Source organism: Herpailurus yagouaroundi, unplaced genomic scaffold (assembly GCF_014898765.1).
Source record: "Herpailurus yagouaroundi ecotype Mexico unplaced genomic scaffold, PumYag 215, whole genome shotgun sequence".
Classification (NCBI taxonomy): Eukaryota; Metazoa; Chordata; class Mammalia; order Carnivora; family Felidae; genus Herpailurus; species Herpailurus yagouaroundi.
This window is the reverse complement of record NW_024412446.1, coordinates 11358317-11375800: the sequence shown is the minus strand read 5'-3', so window position 1 is coordinate 11375800 and position 17484 is coordinate 11358317. Positions and strand designations below refer to the sequence as shown.

Below are 17484 nucleotides of genomic sequence, written 5' to 3'. Positions count from 1 at the left end.
TGTAAAAACTTTTTAAACTCCTTAATTTTGCATTAACGAGAATAAATGTCCTTTTAATACTAAAACCTGTCCCAAAGAGGACAGCAGAGATCTAATGATTGTGGTCTGGTCATCTGCCTCCCTTTCTGCCCATTTCCTGGACTCTGTAACAACCACACAAACCATTGCCCACATTGTTGGAGAGAGCTGCTTAATATTTCATTGAGTCAGCCCACATGCCTCCTTGCTTTGTTTTCTGCTTCTGGGAAGGAGGGAAACCACTATTTGACGATGGTAATACTTGCTTAGCAGAGTTGAGTGAAATCGTACTTGGGATCAAGACATTGTGTTTTTAATGGTGGCCATAAATCAGTTTAGCTTCATTACCTACAGTGAATAAGGCTCAGTACTTGACCCCACGGGAGACGTAGAAACTAGCAGACGAAGCCCTCACCTTCCAGGGCACACTCAAGGCAGTCAACACAGACAGGCACCAGTAAGCCAAGCGGAGAGCTAATTGCTTCCATGAGGGCACAGGCCAGCCAGCGGGGAGAGGAAAAACAGTGAGAGTGTCTTCTGAGAGGCCTGTGGTTACGCCTGTAGACTCCATTTCGAGGGTCAGTAATAGCAGGAGAGAAGTGGGCATGATAAGACCAAGCTAAAAGGCAAGCGGCTGACTGGGAGAAAATGTTTGCTTGTATGAATAATATGGGTTCATATAAAGAAATAAGGACAGAGAAAGGACAAATGGTCCTGTGGAAAATGGGCAAAGGATACCGATAGGCAGTTCCCAGAAGAGGAAATACAAGTGGCTAATAAGCATATAAAAAGAGGCTCAATGTCATTAGTAATTAGGGCCGGGCAGATGAAAACAACAATGAGAAATCATTTCCACCCACTGAATTGTAAGAAATCAAAGTTTGAAAACGTCAAGGTTGGGAAATGGGGTGGAAAATTGATATTTTTAAATATGGCCGGTGGTAGTATGAATTAGCATGGCGGTTTGGAGGGCAGTTTGGCGGGGGCCTGTTCCAAACAAGGGGGCTGCTGTGACTCAGCAGCTTTGCTACTTGGTATCTGCTCAGGAAAATTACTTTACCATGTATGTGCATAAGGAGGCGTAATCACGGTCGTTCGTTACCTCGTTATGGTAGCGAAAACTGGCGTTTAAGCTCTGGGGAATGGATGCATAAATGGTGGTATGCCCAGGCTGTAGGAGGATGTGCAGTGTAGTCAAAAAGAATAAGGTACATTCACATACACTCACATGGAAAGGCCTCTAGAACATTTGCTGGATGTTAAAAATAACCCCTGGAAGAAGAAATATAGTACAATGCTGTTTGCTTAAAAAAAAAAAAAAAAAAAAATAGACAAAAACAAAATAAAGTGAATCAAGCCAAACAAAATATGTTGTGTGAGTGTGAAAACTTGAGATAGTTCCCCACAAGTGCTAACAGGGACAGGAGTGGGGCCAGGACTCAGGTAGGGGTATAAGCGGACCTCTGGCTTTATCTGTAATAGCTGAACATCTCATACCGAGAATGCATTCACTTGTCACTTCTGTAATTAAAAAATTAAAAATATATCAGTTCTTTGCCAAAAGAGAGAGAGAGAGAGAGAGAAGGAAGAAAGAAAAAAGTTAACAAATATCAGACCAAATTCTGAAACAGAGTGGATTTGAATCTTGGTTCTATCATTTGATAGCTATGTGACCTTTGGCAAATTTTTCTTAACTTCTCTCTGCTTCATTTTTCTTGTAAAAAGGGAAGAATTATCATGCCTATATTATAAGGCTGTTATATAGATTAAATGAATTATTTTTGAAGTGCTTTCAAGAATACCTGGTACATAGTAAGGATTCCATATTTGTTTTCTCATACAAACAAAATAAAACTGTTAGTAAAAAAAAATTTTTTTTTAAAGGATCAAAGAGTTTTGGAAGCAGATAAAGGGGTTGAAAAAAAGCTGTAGAAATCCGGCTTTGGGCTGGAATAAGAATCCCAACTTTAGGGACACCTGGGTGGCTCAGTCAGTTGAGCATCTGACTCTTGGTTTTGGTTCAGGTCATGATCCCGGGGTTATGGGACTCCATTGCACTGAGCATGGAGCCTTCTCCCTCCTGCCACCCTCTCTCTTTGTCTCCCTCTCTCTGCCCCTCTCCCACTCACTTGCTCTCTCTTTCTCTCTCTCTCTAAAAAATACAAGAATTTTTTAAAAGTAAGAAATACATGTTTTAAAAAAAAGAATCCCGGCTTTAAGTGTAGGTACAAATACAGTATGTAGTTGTGGAGGTGCACTGCTTTGCCCCCACCCCTACCCCAAGTGAAACTTCATACACTTCAGGTGCATGATCTGTTAGGCACCTCCCTGCTCTTCTGGTTACTGGCTGGGGATACCAACCAGAGTTTGACAAGCTGTCTCAGAGCCTTTGCCCTGACCCATCTACCTGCAGCATGTATCCCCAGACATTCTTTTAAAAAAATTTTTTTTTTAATGTTTATTTATTTTTGAGAGAGACAGAGACAGAGAGCAGGGTAGGAGCAGAGAGAGGGGGAGACACAGAATCCGAAGCAGGCTCCAGGCTCCAGGCTCCCAGCTGTCAGCACAGAGCCTGACGCGGGGCTTAAACTCACGAACCGTGAGAACATGACCTGAGGTGAAGTCAGATGCTTAACCGACTGAGCCACCCAGGTGCCCCCTCCCCAGACATTCTTAGGGCTCACTCTCTTCTTTAATCCAGGTCCCTCCTCACACGTCACTTCAGAGAAGACTTCCCTGATCACCCTTCAAAAATCTATCACTGCTGTTTATTTCTTCACAGCAATGGAAAGTATCAGATATTATATACTTGTTTGTGTATATTCTATATACCTAGCATATAAGCTTCATGACAGTAGTGACTTTTTCTTGTTGATTGCTGCATTCTCAGGGACTAGAACCTGTGCCTAATACATATTAGATACTTAATAAACATGTCATTCAATCACCCACGTATAAATGAACAAATGGATGTTTCATGGTCTGGAGCAAAGAGGGGAGAGGCAGTTAAGTTTCTTTCTTTGGTTCTTAATGAAAAAAAATTATAGGAAAATGTAATGATTTTGGCTCCCAAATCTGGGGCCTCAGATCAGACATAGCCACAAAATAGCTGCATGTGAGGCTTTGCCCTGCTTTGCTTTATGGTAGGCATTGTTCTCATCTGGAGCCCATCTCAGGACATATGGAGAACAAATTCTCATCTCTGTCCATTAGATCCGGAGTGTTCTTGTTACTGATAACCTTTCTCAACTGGCACTCAAGATTCTTTTCCCATTCTGCTACAGTGGTTGTATTTATATTATGTGGAAGTGTGAGAAATATTCCCTATATGAGAAGAGGAGAAAACAAAACATATGTAGGGATGTGTATTGTCTTTCTTGAAGGCTGCTGCAAATCTTAGACTCCAGACAGAGTTTAGAAGGTAAAGATTCATTTGCATCATCATTATCATCACTAACATTAATTGAGTACTGACTGTGTCAGGTACTGTTCTAAATGCTTTACATGTGTTAACTCATTTAATACTTACAACCCTACACACACAACACACACTACATACCCTAACCCTAACTCTAACCCTTCCCCTTGCCACTAGTCTAAGAGTGAAGTTGACACATGGCAGGAAGAGCTACCAGGACCCAGGAAAGAATTATAAGTGTCCTTTACCTCTGGGCTTCCAGATACAGTTGCCACCAAGATGCTGAACTAGCTTGACAGCTGGCTGTCTCTGCCAAGGTCAGTTTTAGAGGAATCATAAGAGAAAAACACCAAGGAAAGGGGAGAACATTGTGAGAGAGCCTGGGGTGATGGGGCTACTTTGATTTGGGATGTGTGGGTTGACAGTGGCTTGAGGCAAGCTGGGGCAAGAGGCAACCAGCCTTGCCTGTGAGAGGATAAATCAGGAGGGGAACAGCTGGTCCCCTGGACTGCCATGGCTTTGGGACAAGCAGCATTGTCCGCATACCCTCAGCAGCTCTGGTGTCTTCAGGAATAAAATCAAGGCAGTGGAGAAAAGCAGGAGTCTCTTTCCAAACCCCAGGGCTGGTGACATTGTAATCTAAGGATCCTCAAAACATTGTTTTTTCCTGGGAGGCAGAGTGGAAGTACTGACCTGAGGAGATGTTTTGCAGGGTGGGATGGATTAGCTGCAGATTTACTCCAGGCTTCATTCATCCTTTCCAGCTGCTTGGAGGCTGGCAGGGTTTGAGATCTGGCCCGTTTACACTGACTGACAGAGTAGCCAATAGTCCCAGCACAAAATGAGTTCATGGGCCAGGACAATAAGACATTTGAAGAGCACAGCTGTTTCACAAGAAAAACATTGTGCCAGGTGATTTGATGGAGATTCTTTGAGAAACAACTGTTAGAACGGTCAGTCTAATTTAAAATCAGCTTGACATACCTACTAAAATGTATGAAAGGAGAATATTAGCAAGAAAACATAAAAAGGACCAAGGGGAATTATTAGGTCTGAAAAAATATAATGGTTGAAATAAAGAATGTAATAGACGGGATTAATAACAAAATGGTTAGAACTTCAGGACAAATTTGAAAATAAAAGATGCAAATTTAGAAAATCTCTCAGAAGGAAGAAGAAAAGGACAAAGAAGTAAAAAATATAAAAGAAAAGGTAAGAGATATTGAAAATACAAATAGAAGCACTAGCATCTGAATAATAGGAGATGTAGAAAAGGAAAAATAAAAGTGGTAGAGGAGGAAATATTTGAAGAACTAATGAAGAAAATTTACCATAACTGACAAAATAATATCTTACGCACCAGACTGAAGGGGTGCATAGAATGTCAAAGAAGGGAGAGAAGGAAAACCTCACAGCCGGATATATTATAGTGAACTTTCAAGGATTTCAGACAAAGAAAATACCAAAAGCATACACAGTGAAAGACCAAATCCTATATAAAAGAAGTACAAGCAGATTGACTAGACATTTTTCAATAGCAACATTCTATGTAAAAATGCAATGGAATAGTAGTTTGGTTACCTACTGGCGTATAGCAAACTACCTCCAAACTCAGTTACTTAAAACAGCAAACATTTTATTATATCTTGTACAATTTACTTCTGCATATCAGATAGAGCTACTGTACACGGAGTTGATGGAGGTTGCTTGGGAGTATTTGTGTAGTGGACAGATGGGTCTGGAGGGTTCAAGAGTGGCTCTATCAATGCTTGATGCCTTGGTAGGGAAGGCTGGAAGGCTGGAGTCAGCCTGGAGGATGGCCTCTAGATGCCTACATGTGACTTCTCCATGTAGTTTCTCCAGCATGGTGGCCTTAGGACTTCTTTTTTTTTTTTTTTTTAAGTTTATTTATTTATTTTGGTGGGGGGAGGGGCAGAGAGAGAGAATTCCAAGTAGGCTCCACATTGTCAGCATGGAGCCCAATGTGGGGCTCAATGTCATGAACCATGAGACCACGACCTGAGCCGAAATCAAGAGTCAGATGCTTAACTGACTGAGCCACCCAAGTGTCCCAGGTAGTGGGACTTCGTACATGGTGGCTGGCTTCCCCCAGAGTGAATGCTCCAAAAGGCTCTGGTGGGAGCTGCAAGACTTCTATGACCTAGCTTTGGGGGTCCTAGGATGTCACTACCCCCACATTCTCTTGGTCAAGCAAATCATCAAGTCCAGCCTAGATTCAAGGAAAGAGGATTTAGATTCTGCCCCTTAATGGGAGGAGTAGCAAGGAATTTGTGGCAATCTATCACAAATCTACAAAGTGTTTTTAAGTATTGAAGAAAAGGAACTTAGGACCTGGAATATTACAACTGTCCTTCAAGTATGAGGATATGCAAAGATATTCGGAGCCATATAGGCCTTTAGATGCTTTGCCACAGAACGAACTATACTGAAACTAGTTTTGGGCAATTTAAATAAGAGCAGAGAAAGATCCAGAAGATTTCAAGAGATAAATGACATAAATGAAGTAAAGATGGCTAGATTCCTGAATAAAGTTTGATGCCTAAAAATCAGGTAGCTAAGACCAAAGTAAAAGAGAAAATATATCCATCATCATCCAGAATCCAGTCTAGGTAGTATCCTCATGGTAAGAGTTGGAAGGATGGAGACTAGGGGACTTGAGAGTGTGCTAAGTTTCTTTCCTTACAGGGTGAAAGGGGATATAATATCAACTGTAAAAAATGAATAAAAAGGAATATAGAAGAAGTGGGATAAATGGAGGGAGTAGGTGACTTGCCCAGGGTCACACAGCCATTGGTGATGGAGCCAGGTATTAAACCCAGGTGCTCTTACATCAGAACCCAGGTGTGTGAGTGAAGCATTATCATGGGTGATAAAGTCGTGCTTTAACCTCACTAGCAGAATGGTCTCACGGACATGCTGCTGCTGGTCAGTGGCTCTTTTCTCTGTGTTTGGTAATCTCCTTTGTTTCAGGCTGTGAATGGACAGAGGGAGGGGCCTCCCCTGTGTTTGAGCCCAGAGCTGTGAGCCACCTGGTCACATGGCAGGATGGCCGGTGTAGCAGCGAGTTCCTGGCTTCTTTGCCTCGGCCAGAGTCCCATCTCAGTGTGGCCTCAGGGTTTGGCTGTGCAACCATCTTCTGGCTTTCGAAGAATAGGTACGGACAACTGTTTTTGAATTGGATTCTGGGTTTCCAGGGAAATGAGAGTGGCCAGAGGGCTATACCTCCAGCTGGTCAGCATCACTCCACATGCTGGAGTGTTCCTCAGTCAGGTGGCCTGGCACAGAGTGTGGTCACAGGACCTAGACTTGGTCCAGAGCTGCTTCATTTCTCAGAAGTCTTGGTTATCTGATTCTAACCAGGGGCGGAAAGAAAGGGGCAGAGAGGACAAGGGACTTGCCAAGGGTCACGTGGTGAGTTAATGGTAGGGTTAGGGCTGCTGAGAACGGCCAATGTCGGGTTTTCCCAGGTGTTCTCCCCTGAGACCACTCCCCTAAGGCTGACTCCAGCCAGCTGTGTTTTGAGTGGCTGGGAGGTCCTCACCCCGGGAGGTTTACTTGTCAGGGAGCTGCAGCATGTGGGGTGCTGGTTGCCACCCGGCTATGCCATGTCTAGTCCACTGCCTGCAGCTAGGTGTGGTGCATGCTTTCAAGTTGCTATTAGACCATGTTGAATTGTTTTTGATATGAAAACTAGCCCAGAGTTCCTGAAGTCCTATGATGCAGTGGGCACCATCCATGACTATGTGGTTGCCATGTTGTGTGGCTTGCCAAGATCCCTGATGTGCGACCAGAATGCTGCTAGCTGGGGATATTTCAACACTCAGAGCCAAAGCTGGAACTTGGAGATGTGAGTATATCCTTGCAGGCCGGCTCCAGGCTAAAGGTCAGAATCTGTAATGTGAGAGCTTCAGTGGGACTTTCCCATTCAAGAAGAGTGGAGGATTCCAAGAGGCCAGGAATCAAGTTCCAATGTCCTTCAGCCTGTCTCAGTCACCAGGCATGGGTGGGCCTAGCTGTCAGCGAACCCTTGCAGGGGGTTACCCTGTACGCCATGCTGTCCTGCTCTTCCACAATTGCCCAGACCTAGGTTGGCTTCCCCAGTTCTCTGTGACTCAGCCCTAGCCTATAGATTTCAAAGAATAACTTTCACTATAATAAAGTTTAAAATAAGGTTAAAAAATGGAAGTAGCAGTCTTGAGAGATGTCTTTTAAAAGTTCTTTTTAAGCAATCTTTTGCCTTTTCAGATCCAGAAATCCAGTGCCCTATAAGTTCACTTCCTTCAGGGTCCAAATTCTGAGCTCTGTAATAAAACAAAAAGCACCTGGTAGTTCAGGTAAAGGACTTTCCAGCATGTTTTATAAAATTGACAGCCCGTGTTCACTAACCCCGAGTGATGAATGCGTTTGGTATTCAGGAGACTGATGGATTTGACTTTGGTTTGGCCTGTGCTAACTGATTGTGACTTTGTGTTGGAACTCTATCTCCCTTTGCAGAGTATTTGTGTTCCCTTCAAACATAGGAGGCTGAGTGGGGATGATATCTGGCTCTTGTGTAATCCTTCCTGAACACCCCTGCTTACACTGGTTGTTTTCTTTCCTGGAAGGCTAATCCTAAGCTTTTGAAAGCCAGTGTTCATTCTTTAAAAAATACAAGTCTACTTCTCATGGTTTTAAAAAAAGCCAAAGAGGCCCTCTCTGAAAACACTGGATTCTACCCTCCCTTCCCGTATGTGTTATCCTCTAGTGCTTTCCTTTGTTGAGTTTCCTGGAAACAACAAAGACCAAAAAAACCCAGCACCAGGTAAATACACTGTCCATTTTTGGATTGCAGATTGAGGACCTCAGGCTTTCCCATCCACCTGCTCCCAGACATCGCTGAGGCGGGCAGCTTGGCGGGCAGAACTTCCCGCGCCTGGTTTGGAGTCCCAAAGGGGACGCGGGTGGGCGTGGCCTTGGGTGATTTACAGGCCTCCGTCTATTCCTGTATGGCCCAAAGGACAGATGCGGGTAAGTCTTTCTTCTGTTCCTTCCTCAGACTTCTACTGGTGCCTTCTAAGCTCCAGCTCTGTGTGAGGGTACAAGGGGAACATGTACCAAAGCCTCCGCATCCTGTTGATGGTTATTCTGTAAACGTGAAAAACAGCCTCATTCCTACAGGTTCTGAAGCCCCTCCCCTGGGAGCTTGCAATCCTATAGGGCAAGTTCTGTCCCTGACCACAGTCTGTGCTTTTCCTTTCCATGGCCAGGTAAGGGAAATGACTGTTTCTAGTTGGCTGATTGCTGTGTAACTCCATGACCAAGAAAATAGATTAGTAGATTAGGGTTTTTGTTATTGTGTTTCTTAATGAAAGTTCCATCCCATCTGATTAGAAGTGCAGAGTCTTTTCTGTATTCAGTGTAAGAGAGTCACAGTGAGATGGAGGCTGCAGTCTAGGGCAGAGCTTGGTCGACTTTTCCTGTAAAGGATCGGATAATAAATATATTAGGCTTTGTAGGCCATGTCGTTTCTATCGTAGCTACGTAACTCTGCTGTTAGAGCCTGAAAGCAGCCATAGCCAATACATAAATGAATGGGTGCCGCTGTGTTCTAACAAAACTTCATTTATAGACACTGAAATGTCAATTCCATAGAATTTTCACGTGTCATGAAATTTTCTTCTCCTTTTGATTTCTTTTCAACCATTTAAAAATGTAAGAACATGCCACTATGATTGTAAAATGCTGCAGCCCCTTTGGAAAACAGCCTGGCAGTTCCTTAAAAGTTAAACATGACCCAGCAATTCCACTCCCAGGTGCACACGCCGAAGAAAACTGGAAGCACGTGTCTACACAAAGTGTCCACACTTCACCCAGATGTTCCTAGCAGCATTGTTCACAACAACTTACAATTCAAAAAGTAGAAACAATCCAAACTCCCACCAATTGATAAATGCATTTAGAAAGTGTGCTATATCCACACAGCTGAAATGCCACAACATGGGAGTGAAAGGGAGGAATGAAAGAAACCAGTTCCAAAAGGCCGTGTATCATATGTTTCCATTCCTGTGAAAAGTCTAGAGCAGGCAAATCCATAGAGACAGACAGCAGATGAATGGTTGCCAGGGGCCGGGGGAAGCAGTGATTGCTGATGGGTACAGTTTCTTTTTGGAGTGATAAAAATGTTTTAAAATTAGATAGTGGTGATGGTTGCACAACTGTGAATATACTAAAAACCACTGAATTATACCTTTTAAAAAGTTGTTTTTTATGGTGAATTGATGTGAATTATATTTCAATAAAGCTATTATTTAAAAAAAAAGTGAAAGCCATTCTTCGCTCTCAGACCATACAAAAACACATGGCTGGGTGGGTATGGCCTGTGGGCTGTTGTTGGCCCTTCCCCGGGCTAGGGGAGAATTGGGGCCTGCCTGCCCAAGCAAGGTGGTTGCAGGATGGAGGTATCATTTGACCCTCATGGCAGCCTGGCCAAGTGAGTCCACTCTGGGAGCCCCTCCTTGTTACCAAGGGGAATGGAGAATTCATTCATCTTACCTGAATTCTCCTTGTAGTCACGTCTTCTTTCATCCATCAGATAGAACTATTACACTTCAACCCTGACTTTAAAAAGTTTGACCAGCCTTCTCTATGTAGTTTATTCCTATTTCATTTCATTTCATTTCATTTCTTTCTTTCTTTCTTTCTTTCTTTCTTTCTTTCTTTCTTTCTTTCTTTCTAATGTTTATTTATTTTTGAGAGAGAGACAGAGCACGAGCAGGGGAGGGACAGAGAGAGAGGGGGAGACACAGAATCTGAAGCAGGCTCCGGGCTCTGAGCTGTCAGTACAGAGCCCGAGAGGCAGGGCTCAAGCCCACAAACCATGAGATCATGACTTGAGTGGAAGTCAGATGCTTAACCAACTGAGCCACCCAGGCACCCCTATTTTGTGGTATTTCTAAGAAATAACATTTCAAGGACTGTTATTGTCTTGTTTGGGGTAGCAATTCCTCATTCAAGATTAGCTGAGAGGGAAAAGTGAAATTCTGCCCATTTTGTTGGCACTTATATGTGATAAAGTCTTTTAAGGTCAGAAGTTTTTCAAAACCTTTTCTCCCAAATTTTCATCTAAAATCAATGCTCTGGGAATATGTTAAGTTTGTTCTGTGGCTTTTAATTTTCCCAATACCCCAGCTCTTGCCTTGTATCATTTCATCTCAAAGTGTGAATGTCAGGGAACTCATGTGGGCTTTGGAGTCAGTCCCCAGGCCTGGGTTAGAATTTAGCCCCTCTCCTCCTTCTGGTGTGGCCTTAGGCAGGTGGCTTTTCTTCCTGAGCCCTTGTCATCATCTAAAATGAGGGTGACAACACCTTTCTCATGGGGTGGTTGTGGTGACACAGTGGGCTGGTGCCTGTAAAGACCTTGGTTCTTTCTTACTATTCTGGTGGTTTTTAAATCATAGGCTGTTCCCTCTACAGAGGGCTCTCCTGTGCCTGGATGTGAATGTGTGTCCTACATAGTAAGTGAGGGGCTAGTCAAGTGGGAAGAAGCTAAGAATTAGGCTCCCTCTTCAGTGAGCTGGCTGTAGTCTCTGGTTCCAGATTGTGGCTGCTGGCTGTAGTCAGTTGTGCTGTGTCTAAGGGCAAGGTTGGTTGGCCTCCATCCTTGACACCTCCACTTCCGGGGGACAGGTAGAGGGCATGTTGCTTCTGGTAAAGAGTCACGGGGAAAGGCTTGATGTGGCAGAAGGTAAAGGATATTGACTTTCTGCGATTTGTTTCTGGTCTCCTTGCTTCCAAACCCCCACTAGATGGGAAAGTTAAACGTTGACCTCAGTTATTTCAGACCCCAATAGACTGAGAAGCACAGGCTTTTTGGCCAAGTCTTGTGAGAAATGGAAGAGAAGAGACTCCTAGAACAGTCCACAGGCCCTGGCCTCAATCCAGAGGAGAAAATCATCCCCTCCGTGCTGGGTCTGGGACCTTTTCCCCCACTGGTAGAGGAAGGTTAAGAGAGCCATGGAAATGGGAAGGAGGTGGTGCTTGCCGAAAATGAATGAAGCCTCACCAGAGAGTTAAATACTTGGGCTGAGCTCTTTCTCCCTGCAAATATTTCTCTATTGCTGCGTAACAAATCACCCCAATATTCAGTGGCCTAAAACAGCAAACATTTATTATCTCTCAAAGTTTCTGAGAGTCAGGAGTCTGCATGTGGCTGGATGGTTTGGCTCAAGGTCTCTCATGAAACTGCAATCAAGCTGTTGGCCCCCTGGGACTGCCGTCATCCAAAGGCTTGACCAAGCTTGGCGGATCTACTTCTTAGCTCATTCATGTGGTTCTTGGCAGGAGGCCTCAGTTTTTTGCCACATGGGCTTCTGCACAGGGCTGCTCATGACATGGTGCCTGCCTTTCCCTAGAAGAAGTGATCCAACACAGAAGCTGCAGTGCCTTTTTATGACCTGGTCTCCAAAGTCACACATGGTCACTTCTGCTTTATTTTCTAAGCTAGAAGCAAGTCACCGAGTCCAGCCCACACTCAGGGGGTTGCGAGGGGGGTGGGGGGGGGTGCGCAGGAATTAGGCTCTACATCCTGAAAGGAGGAGTACCAAAGAATTTGTGTACCAACACACTCTCCCCCTTGCCCTTTTGTGACTTGTGACCTCTGGGTCAGCCTGACAGGCCTAACTTCTGCTTTCTTTGGACCCTAGTTCTCAACATCAGCACCTCTGTTCAGTTGGCAACCTCCATGCCTCCGGGATTCCAGCCGGCACAGACTCCAGACCCAACAGCTCCAGTCACCTACTTCCCATACTTTGACAGGACCTACCTGGCGGTGGCAGCGTCGCTCAATGGGGGCAATGTGCTGGCCGCGTTTGTCCACATGCTGGTACAGTGGATGGCCGATCTAGGTAAGGTGTTGCCCATACAGTGATGTGTTCCTGCTTGTCCTTTCTATGTAGCAGTATCTTGGTGCTGAGTGTGTTATTTAAGCTTCTAGATTCATGTGTCAGACCCAGCCAGGCTCCAACACATTCCTTCCTTCCTTAGGGATCTGGATGTATAGCCTTCCTTCCTCTCATCTTCTGAGCTGCCATCACCTATGGTTTTTTTTTGAGGGGGCATCTTCTCCCCTAACCTTGACTATGGAATATCATCATAGTGTCTTAGCTCTCCCCTGCCCCACTTGGTCACCTTCTCTGTCAAGTAGTCTCTGGGTCCCTTGCGTTTGAAGTCTTCCTTCTAATGACTTCAGACAGCTGAAAATAAAATGATCAAATGTGGATGGTATTTGACAGTATTATAAAATCCTCATAGCACTTATTCCTGGCAAGTAGTTCCTGACTCCCTTTCTTAGAAGGATCCCTGGAAACTCTGATGCCCTCCTGCTTTCTTCAGGATAGAATCGATCAGACCTCTCTCTGCTCTTCATTTGCAGGGAAACCTGCAACCTCCTTCTTTCAGAAGGGGTTCCCTTTCCAAGCACTTAAGGTAGAAATGAAATTTCTGGTCAGCCATGCAGATCTGGGGAAATCGTGTTCACCAGGTGCACTGGTCCACCTACAGGAGCTCTGAATCAGGTCATTCTGGGGAACTTTCAGCATAGTAACAAAGTGAGGCAGAGCAGCAGGGAGCCCATAGGAAGCTCATACTGGTTGTGGAGACAAGCGTCACTGACCCGTGTCAGTCCTCCCTCAGGCTGGCCAGGGATGTCAGGATTTCAGGGGAATTCTGCTCCCTTGGCTCGGATCCCCTCAGGAATGCTTCATTAAAAGAACAGAACTCGGATTTTGTTTTGTCTCGCATCAGAAAAGGTTTTCAAGAACCAGTCATCAGAACCTTCAGGCAAGCCCTATATTTAGATACTGGTTTAACTGGATGACTCTATCAATTATTGACTGCGTTGACTGGTATTTCTCTTTATACAGAAGTGACTGTTATTTTTACCCCTGAAAGAGATGGTAATACTTAATTTCTCTGTAAGATCCTTTCAAAAAGAAAAGTCTTTTGCATTTTCATGGTTCTTATTTTCATGAAACTGAGTACTTTGAAGGTTAGTATTATAGGTAGCTTAACCTTTTTTGTTTTTTTTTTAATTTTTTTTTTCAACGTTTTTATTTATTTTTGGGACAGAGAGAGACACAGCATGAACGGGGGAGGGGCAGAGAGAGAGGGAGACACAGAATCGGAAACAGGCTCCAGGCTCCGAGCCACCAGCCCAGAGCCCGACGTGGGGCTCGAACTCACGGACCGCGAGATCATGACCTGGCTGAAGTCGGACGCTTAACCGACTGCGCCACCCAGGCGCCCCATGGTAGCTTAACCTTTTATGAAATTTCTACACTGTGCCATTTGATTAAAAAATATATAGATGCAAATACAACAAGTTTATTCAGATAAAAGACATCACATCTGTTAACCAGAAATGGAAATATTAAAACATAAGGTGTAAAAATTAAACTCTCTCTCTCTATTCAGAATACCCTAGGTTTGCATTGTTTTCCAGAAGTTGGAAAACAGACAGTTCCACCCTCATGTGGTTTAGAGCAGGGACTCTGGAGCCAGGTGGCCTGGGTTTGAATCCCAGCCCCACCACTTCCTTGTGCCCTTGGGCAGGTTCCTTATCCCGTCTGTTCTTCACTTTCCTCATCTGAAAAGAGATGCTAGTACCTACCTCAGAGGACGGCAAGGATCAAATGAGTTATACTGCAAAGCACTTAGAATGATATCTGACCCATAATAAGTGTGATACAAATGCTTGTGTGGTGGTGCTACCCAGGAGAGTGGCCTCAGTTCTCAGCTCTGTCCTAAGTCATTATGTGGCCTTGGCAAGTCCTTTCCCCTTCTGTGTTTTTTCAGTTCCGATGGTCTGTGTTTCTAAGCCCATGATGTAAACATGTGGCAACTCAGTATTTAGATTCTGATGAGGTGGTAAGCCAAGGGATGCAGAAACAGGGCTAGAAGCCGGGTCTCTCCAGTCTCCAGCTGGTATAGACCTTCCTTCAGGTGCCCCTCAAGGCTGGGGTTGTGGCCCAAGTGTTTCCCAGTGAGGAAGAACACTTTATTTTAACATTTTCTTAACATTATTAAGGATATACAAGCACATGGTTCATTGTTTTGTTTTTTTTTTTCCTTTTTAACTATAGACTTTCTTTTCTTTTGAAAGTTTTCCACTCATGTCGTTTTTCTGTTCCATGATCTACTTCAGGATACCACATTGCATTTCATCATCCCATCTCCTTAGTCTCTCTGTTTTCTTTCTTTCTTTTTTTTTAAGTTTTTATTTCTTTAAGTAATCTCTATACCCAACCTGGGGCTCAAACTCATGACCCCGAGATCAAGAGTCACATGCTCCTCTGACTGAGCCAGCTGGGCGCCCCTCTGTGCTTTCTTTTTTTTTTTTTTTTAATTTTTTTTCAACGTTTTTATTTATTTTTGGGACAGAGAGAGACAGAGCATGAACGGGGGAGGGGCAGAGAGAGAGGGAGACATAGAATCGGAAACAGGCTCCAGGCTCTGAGCCATCAGCCCAGAGCCCGACGCGGGGCTCGAACTCACGGACTGCGAGATCGTGACCTGGCTGAAGTCGGACGCTTAACCGACTGTGCCACCCAGGCGCCCCCCTCTGTGCTTTCTACTTGATTGATCTGTTTTTTTTTCTATTTCATTTCCCTTCCCTTTCTTCCCATCAGTTTCATGGTTTTATATTCTTCATCTATTCTTTTAGAAGTTTCTAACACACTGTGTTTCCTAGGATATGGAGAGGTAATCCCTTCTGCACATTGCAGTGCTGGTGTAAACCAGGCCTGCTTCTAAGGGGCAAGTATGATGTACATAACTTTTGAACGAGAAGTTCTCTTCCAAGGACTCGGTCCTACAGATTTATACACTTGTACACACATGCTAGGTTACTCACCAAGCACATGATTTTTCTGAGATTTTAGTAGAATTTTTAGAGGGAGAGGAAAGACATTTATTCTGGGTTTGTTTGTTTGTTTGTTTGTTTGTTTGTTTAACGTAGGCTCCATGCCCGACGTGGTGCTTGAACTCACAACCCTGAGAACAAGATCGCATGTTCTACTGACCAGGACAGCCAGGTGTCCCCATTCTGACATATTTAACCAAAGTCCTGCTGATCACATTTTGGCTATAATATTTAATTATTTCTCTCTCCCTCTTTGTTTCATTCCTGAGTGTGTATGGTTGAATTTGTACAAGTTAAATGTGCTGCCAATGAGACTCCATGGCGACTCTGGGGTGGTGGCTGTCAGCACTGGCCTGCACACTGGAACCACTTGTGGAATTAAAAAAAATTGTTTTTTTTTTAATTTTCTTAAAAAAAATTTTTTTTAACGTTTATTCATTTTTGAGAGAGAGACAGAGCATGAGTGGGGGAGGGGCAGAGAGAGAGAGGGAGACACAGAATCTGAAGCAGGCTGTAGGCTCTGAGGTGTCAGCACAGAGCCTGACGTGGCACTCGAACCGATGAACTGTGAGATCATGACCTGAGCCAAAGTTGGACACTTAACTGACTGAGCCACCCAGGCTCTCTAAAAAAATTTTTTTCTAAGGTTTATTTATTTACTTAGTGCTACCCAGGGAGGAGCAGAGAGAGACAGAGAGAGAGAATCCCAAATAGGCTCCATGGGCAGTGTGGAACTGACACTGGGCTCAATTTCATGACCAGGAGATCATGACTTGAGCTGAAATCAAGTTGGACGCTTAACCACTGAGCCACCCAGGTGCCCATGCTTGCGGAGTTTTTAAAACAATGCTGATGTCCTCATCCTGCCTGTAGAATGCTGATGATTTGGCTGTGGGGTGGGATGGGGCAGGCATTTTATAGAAGTTCCTCAGGTGATTCTACTTCAAAAGCATGGTCCTTGGGCCAGCAGTACTGGCTCTTAGAAGTGAATAACAAATACAGAATCTTAGGGCCTGCCCCAGCCATACTGAGTCAGAAACTGCATTTTAATAAGATCCCTAAGTGATTCATATACATATTCAAATGTGAGAAGCATTGGTCTAGACTGGTGGTTTTCAACCTCTGCTGAGGCTGGGCTGGATTGTGATCACTGTGATCCTGGGGTTTCTATGACACTGCTAATAAGTCTAGTAGCAGCTGTAATGATGCTTTTTTTTTTTTTTTTAAGTTTATTTTTGGAAGAGAGAGAGAAAGTGGGGGAGGGGCAGAGAGACAGGGAGAGAGAGAATCCCAAGCTGAGTCCCATGTGGGGCTTGAACCCACAAACCATGAGATCATGACCTGAGTCAAAATCAAGAGTTGGATGCTTAAACGACTGAGCCACCCAGGTGCCCCATGACGATGCTTTTTGATCAGTGTATTCATTTGTCCTCCTTGGGAGCATTGTTGTAGGATGATTAGTTGTAGGATGGTTAGCGCTTACAGCAAACTTATGAGATCTCTCCTTTAAGTCTAGGCTGGGGTCTGGGGCAGAGCACAGCTAGCCAGACTATGTGAGTCCCTGAGCCAGGAAACTTCCAGCCTCAGTGAGAAGCAGCAAGTAGATCTATCCCTGCCCTCTGGGAATTCCAAACTGTCTCAGCCTGCAGCAACAGGTGGGGTGCATGAACTCACACAGGTCTTTTCTGTTCCTGGAAGGTCTGGAGGTCGAAGAACCCACTGTATATTCGTGCATGATCCAGGCAGCTGCACAGCAGAGAGACACCTGCCTAACTATCACTCCAACGGTGTGGGGCGAGAGGCACCTGCCGGACCAGCTGGCCTCAGTGACCAGAATCTCCTCCTCTGATCTCTCCCTGGGTCATGTGACCCGGGCCCTGTGCCGAGGCATTGTTCAAAACCTGCACTCCATGCTTCCATTTCAACAGCTCAAGGAGTGGGGTGTGGAGCGGGTGATCGGCAGTGGGAGTGCGCTGTCCAGGAACGAGGTTCTGAAGCAGGAGGTGCAGAGGGCGTTCCCTTTCCCAGTGTCCTTTGGGCAGGATGTGGACGCAGCTGTGGGGGCAGCTCTGGTCATGCTCCGGAGGAACCTTAACCAGAAGGAGTCTTAATACATTCTTTGGCCAAAGGA

General features: G+C 44.6%; 1 protein-coding gene across 2 annotated transcripts in view; it reads left to right on the top strand.

Annotated features, from left to right (window-relative positions):
- The window catches only part of SHPK (sedoheptulokinase), a 26131-nt gene extending 8647 nt beyond the window's left edge, over window positions 1–17484 (top strand). For both annotated transcript variants that reach the window (XM_040455583.1, XM_040455582.1), the window contains exons 3-7: window positions 6428–6611; window positions 7152–7304; window positions 8289–8464; window positions 12139–12339; window positions 17052–17484. In XM_040455583.1, coding sequence (XP_040311517.1) covers window positions 6428–6611; window positions 7152–7304; window positions 8289–8464; window positions 12139–12339; window positions 17052–17464 — 1127 coding nt within the window. In that variant the 3' untranslated portion in view covers window positions 17465–17484. The remainder of the gene's footprint in view (window positions 1–6427; window positions 6612–7151; window positions 7305–8288; window positions 8465–12138; window positions 12340–17051) is intronic.